We start from the raw sequence: 11512 nt of genomic DNA, 5'->3' as shown, positions 1-11512 counted from the left end.
ACTGAATATTCAAGTTAACTTCACCTGCACACACCCCCGTCTTTTAACTCTGAGCTGTGCTTTATACAAATAATAAGCTGAAAACCTTTAACTGGGCTCTATTTTTTTTTTCCGCCTTCACTGTGGCACATGACCTCTTAGCCCAAAAATATTGATCTGTATGCCTGCTTCCGGCATGATGTGCAAACACGAGGCATCTGGGCTGAAAAGGTAACTCTAAGAGGGGAAAATCCGGAAATGAAACCTAAAAGCAAGTCTTCTAGGAGGATTGCGCTCGGCAGACGCGGGCGACAAAGGAGCGCGGGGCAGGCGCGCGGGTGCGGGCGGGGAGGAGCGGCGCGCAGGGCCAGGGAGCCAGTATTCCGCTTTGCTCCTCGCCGGAACCGTCGCCGTTACAGCCTCCAGGGGTTAGCGAGGGAGGGAGAAGATCGAGACTTTTTGCGAAACGTTGCTCCAACATATTTCCACTGCTTCGAGCTGGAGGGGGAGGGGAAGACCTACAGGAACTGCAGTTCGAGAGTGAGGAAGGCAGGTGGGTATGAGAAAGACAAGAAGTAAAAACTGGCTCATGGGTTTGTCCACCTGGGTTTTTAGAAAGGAAGCGGATGTATTTGATTAGTAAATAGTGTTTTTTGTCTCATATGACTTTTCAAATGCGAAGGGGGACTTCGGGGGTGGAGGGGTCTCCGCGTGCCTCCTGGCCTGCTCACCCCAACGCTGGCAGTTTTCTCCCTCGTCATTCCTGCACAAGCCATCAGTGGGTGCGAGCATTGTCTAAAACATACTCATCAATCTTCTGTATTGTTCGGTGCTCTTCGTGTACTTTTTAACTATTTAGAGTGACTGGTTTGGAGCCGACCGTCCTAATAACTGCCACTTAGCCGCACCTTTTCATCTTCTCTCTCAACGACTGGAATTTTGGGGGACCTTTTGGAATGGTACTTAAGAAAAGAGGAGACTCGATGCCCCACATTCTCTGAAGAGTGCCGTTAGCATTTCCCAAAGTAGATTATTTGGTCTCCTATGGGAAATCAAAATGAAGTCCCAACAAATTGAAGAGAACAGTGAGGGGACAGTAAAGAGCTGGAACTCCAGGAGCTCAGCATTTTGAGGCCTGTAAGTTCTTCTTTCATACTGATATATGTTTATGAAGTCATTTCCCCCCCTCTTTCAGTGTACCACTGATGGAAAAGCCAAGGTAGCATTGTCTTGTGTGCTGACTTTGGCCAACTCTCACTTCCTTCCTTTTCAGATAGACTCAAGGGTTAAAGCTAAGGACCCAGCACTAGCTTCCGTCATTCCCGCTTACCATCACCCCTCCAACTCTTTGTCTTTGCCTGACCCCTCTGAAGGATGGGCTGTGTCTCTTCCTAGGGCAACTAGAAGAAAAAAAGAAACTGGCCTCTCAGGGCACGATTGCCCAAAAGGTGTGGGATTTAGTCTCCCAATTGGATCAGGTCAAAAAAATGGAACAGGCCTGCCCTCACCACTAGCAGGACTCAACTCCCTCTGCAGATTGTCCACAATCAGAGATCCCAAGCACGCTAGCAAATAACAGGGAACAAGTAAAGGTCTAGTGGGCATTTTACATTTACAAGATCTGTGCAGATTGTTCCACTGAAAGGTTGTTCAGAGAGGCTTTTTCAAGGTCCTTTGAGGTTAGGGTGGTATTTCCTTATGGATTTCTCCATACCTGGCTGTCTGCAGGGTTAGCAATGGGAAGAAGCTTCTCCGGGGTGGATTTTGTTGCAGGTCCCAAGATGATTCCTTTGGGTGAGTACGTGCTTGCCTTCAGAGAGCATGGAAGCTGTCTGGCAGAGTCACAGAAACCTGCCTGAGGAGTCCCAGGGTCTCTATCCAGACCTCCTCTTGCTTCTCTTCTTTTTAATGTTTTTAACTTTGGACTTTCTTGCTTCCAAAGTGTTTCCCTAGCTTTTACAAGTTAAGCATCTCGATGCTCAAATACGAGGCTCTCCCATGGATTTTTTTTTTCTCAAGGTTCTCAAGCAAAATTGCCGGTGCCACAATGTTATGATGGAAGGATGCTGAAATGACAGGCCTAGTAGACGCTTGTCTTAATCATCGGCTTCTTAATTTAGTTTTAGTGAGGGGAGTGTGTGTGTGTGTGTGTGTGTGTGTGTGTTGTACACGCGCGCGTATGTGCGCGCGCACATGTGCGCGCCCCTGGGGATATTCAGGGTGCGCGCGCTCTCTAAGAGCAGCCGCTTGACAACCTGCAGCTCCCTAATGAGTGATGAGGCAGGGCTGCTGCAGAAAAGTAACACTTCCCTGGTGTGAAGACCTCTCACTGAGAAGTTTAGTTCACTACTGTTCTCGCAAACCTAATCGTATAACCTGTAACCAAAACCCACAGAACAAGAATACAACACGCTAAAGAGTAACTTATAATCACTAAATGTTAGCACCATTACCTGCTGTTAGGAAGGGATTACAGACGAGTTGGCTTGAGCGAGAGCAGACCTCAATAGTCACGGGATCTCTGGAAATACCTGGATGCCTCCTTAAGTAAGGGTTCCGCTCACTCCCAAACGTCAGCGGGCCAGAGGCTCCCCTTGCATCTGCAGGAAGACAGCTTTACCCAGAGCTTGGCGCTGGGCGCTGCTCCAAGAACACCCTATCCAGGGAGCCCAGAGCAGGGTGGATTTTAGGTAAAGATGGCTCGCCCTCCTTTAACCAGCAGGTAACAAGGGGAAAAGAAGCAAAGCACCGACCAAAGCGCGAAACAGGCCCTAAGGAAGACTCAACCCCACCAAATGGAAAAACCAAACGTGCTGCTCCCTGCAAGTTGGCCGTGGAACCTTGGCTATTTAATTAAAACTAGAGATGGAATAATCTAATTCATTTCCCAAGGAATTCTTCCCTTGGATCTGCTCACTCTTTTCAAGGCCTGTCCTCATTTAGGGGGTTGGGGTGGGGGGCAGACAGAGAAGTTTACCACTGTATATGCCAGAAAATTACATTTGCTCTAACTTAGGCTTTGACGTTAACACTGTACATTTATAGATCCATGTGTATGAGAGCTCAAGATTAAGCTGATGATGATACAATATTAAAGTGATGAGAATTTTTTTCAGATCAGAGACCACCAGATGCCTTCTGTCTTTTGAAGGTAACACAGAGACTGAATGAGGTGGAAATACAGAGTTAGGGTCTCATGTGTTGAGGCAAGAGGCCTGAGGTAGATGTGGGCAGTCCTTCAAATCCAATTTGCACCCAAATTGGCCGGTAGGATATACAAAGCTCTATCCAGGGACTTTCAACTTGAACAATACTCTGTCCAAGAACCCCCTCCCCCTCCATTTCATCTAGTAGCAGTTCTAAAAAGAAGCCATTGCTGAGACAAATGTGGGCTGCTGAGTAAACAGTGCATGTTTTGTTGAACAAGCCCATATATATAATATAGATGTACATATATACATATCATTCTATCTCATCATTAAGTCTAATTAAAATTATTAGAAGGAATTCAAGCTCACCTCCCCCCCCCCCACTGCAAATAACCTTTGTCATTAGGAAGAGTATCTTTAATATGGTTATATTAAACTTTAATCTATTTATTCCTACCACAAATATTTTAAGACTTGCATCCATGCAACCCTTGAAATAATATAACACATTTTAAATCTGCATGCAAAACATTTTCTCAGTCAATATATGCTCCTGGCACATAAAATCAGATTAATCCGGCTCTCATTAGCAGACCCCAGTTTTTGCTATTTGAAAGTAAACAGAAGAAAAATTTATTTTCACCTGCTAAAATTTTATGCAGGATTACAAAACAATGAACACTCAGCTTTGACCTAAGAAACACCTTAAAACATTAAAAATTCATCAGTCAGTGCTAGTGTTGTATTCAAGGAAGTCTCCTCCAGTTTGCTGCTGCGCTCGGATTTGAATAAAATGTCCAATGTTAACAAACAATACCCACGTTTGGCACTTTGTGTATTAAATTGATCAAACAGATTTTACCAGGCACAATGCACAATTTGTACCGACCTGATTGAGTTAATATAATATCAGCAAATTTTACATCGAAATGATTCTGTTTCTTTTCTTTGTGTTTAAAACCAGCACAGATTACAAATTTTAATGATCTGAAAATGTTTGGTATACAAAATCATGCTTATTTCAGTATTAGCAAAAACACAAGAAATTTTTCAACACAAACACCCAGCTGTGTCTATTTTAAAAGCAGTTCAATGACAGCTTGCACTTATGAGCATGCAATCAGCTAATTTCGCTTTTTTTTTCCTTCTGTGTTAATCAACACTTTCCTTCCTGCATATCAGAGTACAAATAGTATAGTTACTCCACATCAGTAAATGTTTACGTAACCTGTCCTTTCCCAAGAATCCGGTTACACCGAATCATTTCACGCTAGACCGACTACGAAAACGTACCGGGCCGTCCACCTCAGAGGGAGCCCTTGTGTGCCATTATAAGTGGTGATGAGGAGGGGGGCTTTGGGGGTGGGGTGGGGGTGGAATGGGGAGGAGTAGGTGGAGGAATGGAGTGAGGGAGAGGAATAGAGGGAGTTGAGGTGGGGGGGGAGTGAGGGGGAAGGAGTGGGGAAGAGGGGAGGAGGCAGGAATGCGAGTTGAGGAAAAGTAGGAATAACAGGCTTGGGGCGGGGAGAAGGGTGGGAGGAGGAAAAGTGAGCCGAAAGAGGAAGGCCCACAGATCTCTCCAACCGGGCCCGCAAAAGCCATTAGCTCACCGGGCTCTGTGAGAAATTCGGAGCTTAGAAGTCAAGAGTATGGGGCCCTGTCACCATCAACGGAGATCGCTAGGACCTTTGAATTTCCCCACATGTAAATACAGTTTATTTTAAAGTAAGGAATTATGTAGACATAGGGGGAACCCACGCACACATACATACAGTGAATGGATAGTTGAGGTTAGTTTAATGTTCAAAGCTCCTTTATTGCCATTCCTCATAGATACATATTTAAAAATCATTAGTTATTTGTAATTGTCTCTTATTCCCTTCAGCATTTATTCTCATAATTTCAAGGTGGGGTGGGATGGGGAGAGTAGAATAGCTGTCAACCTGAGTATTCAATTGCATTTTAAAATATTAGAACCGAACTTTTAACAGCACAAATAGGCACCGCTTTTTTCTTCGTTTTCGTAAATAACCAAATCTGTCAGATAATTTGAGAGTTTATCAAAGTGAAGAAAGGTTTACATTCTGTGATTATTTACCTTACAGAGGTAAAGGTGCTTTTCATGTATGCCTCTCCTCCACCTCCCTCTTCTCTCAGGCTTCATCCTCCGTAAAATGTGCTATGTTTCGTGCCCATGTGGGATGAAACAGCCTTTGAATCAGTGTGCTCCGCACCAAATTCCAATCCCTGGGAAATGCTGGGCCTTAGCCCTGCCCCTGGCCACGGGATCCCTTTAAAGCCCTCGAATCACAATCTCCCCACTCACTTCAACCCTCAGTCGAACCTTCCAGTCCTAAAGCCCAAGAAGCTGGAATTGTGGGACGCACGTTCCCAAGGCTCCTGGGTGCCTCCAGCAGCATTCAGGATGGGAAAGGGCTAGCTGAAGCATGAGGTTATTTCAGGATTAAGGCCCCCACAAATTAAAAACATTTGAGAAACGGAACGAAAAAGAAAAGAGGGAGTGAAAATAGGAAGGCTTAAAAAAAAAAAAACCACCGGAAAGAAATAGACGCCCACCCTTTTTCCCCCCCCTTCCAATGTCAACAAGCAAAATGAAAACATTTCCAGGGTGATCGCTCGCGGCTACTCGCTTCCAATTCGGATTAGAAGCTGAGAAGACGCTGGAGCGGCGAGAAGAAAAACGGCACCGAGTCGCCCAGAGCGTGAGCGAAGGTCTGGAGCCGGAGAGAAGGGGAAGGAAGAGACGCACAGACAGAGCATGTATTACCTGGTTTATTTCGAGATTGTTTGGTATTGTTTTCTCTCTGAGCACCCGTTATTTCGGAAGGCCATCATAGGCACCCACCACTGAGCCGCCCTCGCCCGCCGCCACCGCCGCGCCTGGAGCCCCAGGCCCGGCTTCCCGGCGGCGCCCGAGCTCCGAGCTCGCCGCCGACCGAGCCGCAGGAATCGAGTAAGTAACCCCCGTTTGGCCCCGCGCTCGCCAGCCCACTTCCTCCTCTTCTCTTCGTTTCCAAACCTCTCCCGGGCCCTCCTCCCTCAAGGTTTAGGACACCACCCCCACCCCCACCCCGCTCCGCGCCCGAGGTGGGCCTTTCCTCCCCGACCTTCCGAAGCCTCGTAGGAGCTTTACCTACGGCACGCACGGCTTTCCTACGGGCTCAGAAATGCCGGACCCGGGCCTGCAAGGCCGACCCCGCCGAGTAGTGCCTCGCCTCTTCCTCCTCCATTTCCTGCCCTCTCCCACCCACTTCTTCTCTCCGCCGCCGCCGCCACCACCGCCCCCGCTTTTAAAAATAAAATTGGATACAAACTTTAATCAATAAGGACAAATATTGACGCTCAAACGAGACTGACTCAATACTGTGAGAAAGAAGCCGAAAATGGGAGAGATCTACCCTAAGAGGGAGACTTCGGTTGAGCAGACCGGCGGGGTGGCAGGGGTGGAGTGGAGGTAGTCGGGGGTGGGGGTGGGGGGGCGCAGAGAAGGGCCGCGGCGCAGCGTGCTCCCGCCGGAGTATCCCTACGCGGCTCCGCGCGGCCGCGAGGCCCAGAGCCCGCGGAGAGGGGGGAGGCGAGCGCCCGAGGGGGCGGGAGCCGGCGGGCAGGCGGGCGGGCGGACGGGCGGACGGGCGGGGCGGGGGTGGGTGGGCCCGGGCCCGCCGATTGGTCGACGGCGGGAGAGACGCTCCCGCACGCCGCCGGCTCTGATTGGCCCAGCGGTAGGAAAGGTTAAACCAAAAATTTTTTTACAGCCCTAGTGTGCGCCTGTAGCTCGGAAAATTAATTGTGGCTATAGCCGCCGCGATCGCTGTCTCCCCAGCCTCGCCGCGGCCGCTCCGGGACGCGCCCGCCCGCCGCCCGGCTCTCCCCCCCTTTGGGCTGCTGCTGCTGCTGCTGCTGTGACTGCTGCTGCGAGAGGAGGAGGAGGAGGAAGCAGCGGGGGGGGGGAGCGGGGGGGTGGGGGGGAGACCGAGAAGCAGAGTTGGGAGCGAGGGAGCTTCACCCCCGGGGCGGTGGTGGTTTCTTTTTTTTTTTTTTTTTCCCTCTTTCTTTCTTTTTTTCTTTTCTTTTTTTTTTTTTCTTCTAATTCCTGAGGGGTGGTTGCTGCTTTTGCTACATGACTTGCCAGCGCCGGAGCCTGCGGTCCAACTGCGCTGCTGCCGAAGCGCTCAGTGCCGCCGCCGCCGCCCGCGCCGCCCGCGCCCCGCTCCGCACCCACCGGTCGCCGCTGCCCGGCTCCCGCGCCGCCGCCGCCGCCGCCGCCGTTTCCCCCCGACGACTGGGTGATGCTGGACATGGGAGATAGGAAAGAGGTGAAAATGATCCCCAAGTCCTCGTTCAGCATCAACAGCCTGGTGCCGGAGGCGGTCCAGAACGACAACCACCACGCGAGCCACGGCCACCACAACAGCCACCACCCCCAGCATCACCATCACCACCACCACCACCATCACCACCCGCCGCCGCCCGCCCCGCAACCGCCACCGCAGCAGCAGCCGCCGCCTCCGCCGCCCCAGGCCCCGCAGCCGCCCCAGGCGCGGGGCGCCCCGGCCGCCGACGACGACAAGGGCCCGCAGCAGCTGCTGCTCCCGCCGCCGCCGCCGCCGCCGCCGCCGCCCCCGGCCGCCGCCCTGGACGGGGCCAAAGCGGACGGTCTGGGCGGCAAGGGCGAGCCGGGCGGCGGCCCTGGGGAGCTGGCGCCCGTCGGGCCGGACGAGAAGGAGAAGGGCGCCGGCGCCGGGGGGGAGGAGAAGAAGGGGGCGGGCGAGGGCGGCAAGGACGGGGAGGGGGGCAAGGAGGGCGAGAAGAAGAACGGCAAGTATGAGAAGCCGCCGTTCAGCTACAACGCGCTCATCATGATGGCCATCCGGCAGAGCCCGGAGAAGCGGCTGACGCTCAACGGCATCTACGAGTTCATCATGAAGAACTTCCCCTACTACCGCGAGAACAAGCAGGGCTGGCAGAACTCCATCCGCCACAACCTGTCCCTCAACAAGTGCTTCGTGAAGGTGCCGCGTCACTACGACGACCCGGGCAAGGGCAACTACTGGATGCTGGACCCGTCGAGCGACGACGTGTTCATCGGCGGCACCACGGGCAAGCTGCGGCGCCGCTCCACCACGTCGCGGGCCAAGCTGGCCTTCAAGCGCGGGGCGCGCCTCACCTCCACCGGCCTCACCTTCATGGACCGCGCCGGCTCCCTCTACTGGCCCATGTCTCCCTTCCTGTCCCTGCACCACCCCCGCGCCAGCAGCACTTTGAGTTACAACGGCACCACGTCGGCCTACCCCAGCCACCCCATGCCCTACAGCTCCGTGTTGACTCAGAACTCGCTGGGCAACAACCACTCCTTCTCCACGGCCAACGGGCTGAGCGTAGACCGGCTGGTCAACGGGGAGATCCCCTACGCCACGCACCACCTCACGGCCGCCGCGCTCGCCGCCTCGGTGCCCTGCGGCCTCTCGGTGCCCTGCTCCGGGACCTACTCCCTCAACCCCTGTTCGGTCAACCTGCTCGCGGGCCAGACCAGTTACTTTTTCCCCCACGTCCCGCACCCGTCAATGACTTCGCAGAGCAGCACGTCCATGAGCGCCCGGGCCGCGTCTTCGTCCACGTCTCCTCAGGCCCCCTCGACCCTGCCCTGTGAGTCTTTAAGACCCTCTTTGCCAAGTTTCACCACGGGACTGTCCGGGGGACTGTCTGATTATTTCACACATCAAAATCAGGGGTCTTCTTCCAACCCTTTAATACATTAACATCCCTGGGACCAGACTGTAAGTGAACGTTTTACACACATTTGCATTGTAAATGATAATTAAAAAAATAAGTCCAGGTATTTTTTATTAAGCCCCCCCCCCCATTTCTGTACGTTTGTTCAGTCTTTAGGGTTGTTTATTATTCTAACAAGGTGTGGAGTGTCAGCGAGGTGCAATGTGGGGAGAATACATTGTAGAATATAAGGTTTGGAAGTCAAAATTATAGTAGAATGTGTATCTAAATAGTGACTGCTTTGCCATTTTCATTCAAACCTGACAAGTCTATCCTTAAGAGCCGCCAGATTTCCATGTGTGCAGTATTATAAATTATCATGGATCTTTATGGTGGACGCAGACCTTGAGAACAACCTAAATTATGGGGAGAGTTTTAAAATGTTAAACTGTAATTTGTATTTAAGACGCATTCGTAGTAGAGGTGCCCAAGAAATTATTTTGGCCATTTATTGTTTTGTCCTTTTCTTTAAAAAGCTGTTTTTTTTTTTTTAATTTTGTTTACTTTTAGACCAAAGATTGGGTTTTAGAAAATGCACTTGGTATACTAAGTATTTAAAAAAAAAAAAAAAAAGAAAGTTGTTTCAGTTGGCAGCACTGCCCATTCAAATGAATCGGAAGGGGACAAAATTAATGATTGCCTTCATTTTGTGTTGTGTATATTTTGATGTATGTGGTCACTAACAGGTCACTTTTATTTTTTCTAAATGTAGTGAAATGTTAATACCTATTGTACTTATAGGTAAACCTTGCAAATATGTAACCTGTGTTGCGCAGATGCCGCATAAATTTGAGTGATTGTTAATGTTGTCTTAAAATTTCTTGATTGTGATACTGTGGTCATATGCCCGTGTTTGTCACTTACAAAAATGTTTACTATGAACACACAGAAATAAAAAAATAGGCTAAATTCATATATATCTTGATACTTTTGTCTCTTTTATTAAGTAGAACTAATTTTTAAAAGATCATTAAAGTTCTAGGGAATTCAAAGGCTTTTTCAGCCAACTGAAATTTAAACTGCTCCTTTCATTTGAACTGAGACTTTTCAAATGAAAATGATATTTTTTCCATTGTGGATTCAAATTTTACCAGGAGCAGGCTATTTAATAAATGCTAGCTTTAAACAAAATATAGGCTTTTCAGCTGATATCTTTAAGTTTCTGTAGATATACAGTAAAAAAGAGATTATTTAATTTTATGTGCATAGCTATTTACCTTGTGTTTATTTTCAAATCAGTTGATAGAATGCTTTTTATATATTTTGTTTCAGGTATCTTGTTTATAGCACTTGGCAAATTATAAATAAATATATGTATATGGTTAGATAGAAGTGAATATAATGCACACATATGTAATATATATAGACACACAGAGCCCTTCAGTTCAGGTACAATTTGCGCTATGAATGCTGCAAATATTTTTGTTTAAATATTTGTATTTATACTTTCTAAGTCAGCATTTATTTTTGTGGCTGTTTACCCACAATGAAAGAGTTCTAATAAAGATGTGCTGAAGTTGCAATATAGATTTTGCTGAAGTGATCACCTGTTGTAATGACTTGCAGATCAATGTTTATATTTTAAAATTATAACAATTTAAAGATCCAGATGTTCAGAAGACGTAAAATGCCTCTCTCCTTTTCTTTCATTTTTACATCATAGAGGTATTTCTTGATTCCCTTTTAAATATGTGTGTGTAGTTTTATCTAGAAATTTGTCCTCTTGCTTAGTCATAATTTTGTTTTAACTTGCAGTATACATATGCATGCACATATATGCATATAGATATAAATCTGAAGCAAAATGAAAACATTTTCTTGAGTTGTTTAGCAGTCCAATTGCTGTGACTCCAGAAAATAATTAGTAAACCTAACTAAACGGTTTAGTAACTAATTGGATCCTGTGGTGAGTCGGTGGAGGACAAGTTGTTCATTTGTTACAATTGTATAGTCTGAAATGTGTTCTGCAGTAATGCAATAAGCTGGCTACTTCTTACAAAGGGCCCAATGAAAAATAATCTGTCCCCAAGATGTTATCGGCAAACACTTAGAGAGTTGGTCAGGAGAAAAAAAAAAAAAAAATCTAGGCGAGAAGCAGGCTGATTGAAACAGATTTGAAATACAACTACAGAATAGTTAATATTGGAATATGGGAATGGGTGGCCTGTGGAATGGAGAGATAGAGGAAGAGACAGCTAGAGGGAAGAAAGGGAAAGGAGGATCTTGAACCTTTAAAAAAAAAAAGTCCCTGCTACCAAAAAGAAAAATTGAATGAGAGAGAGGAAGAGAGAGAGATCTAAGACAGAAAAAGGCCAGGAAAAAAATTAAAAGAGCTGGAACCAAATATACACAAATGGGGAAAGAACTAAAATAGACCAAGACAGCTAGTTTAATTATCTCCTTTAAGCAGACTGGACAAGATTCTATTTTCTTAGTATGAGAGCAGTTTCACCAGAGGTCCAAGTTTCTTGGAATTTAACAGTTCTTTAGGATGAAGCATGAAAGAAAATTCCACAAATAAATTGTTTTAGAAGCCAAATGTATGATTGATAATAAAAATAGTAATAGCGTCCAAGTGAATGAAGTTAGGC

At 47.9% G+C, this 11512-nt stretch overlaps 1 protein-coding gene across 1 annotated transcript; it reads left to right on the top strand.

Annotated features, from left to right (window-relative positions):
• Positions 1-438: 438 nt before the first annotated feature.
• Positions 439-9836, top strand: FOXG1 (forkhead box G1). The gene is made up of 2 exons (XM_043489915.1): positions 439-532; positions 5757-9836. The coding sequence occupies exon 2, from the start codon at positions 7439-7441 to the stop codon at positions 8906-8908; it is 1470 nt and encodes a 489-aa protein (XP_043345850.1). The 5' UTR covers positions 439-532; positions 5757-7438; the 3' UTR covers positions 8909-9836.
• The last annotated feature ends 1676 nt before the right edge of the window (positions 9837-11512 follow it).

This window comes from Cervus canadensis, chromosome 17 (genome assembly GCF_019320065.1).
Source record: "Cervus canadensis isolate Bull #8, Minnesota chromosome 17, ASM1932006v1, whole genome shotgun sequence".
Lineage (NCBI taxonomy): Eukaryota > Metazoa > Chordata > Mammalia > Artiodactyla > Cervidae > Cervus > Cervus canadensis.
Note: the sequence above shows the minus strand (reverse complement) of the source record. Positions and strands in the feature narration are given on the sequence as shown.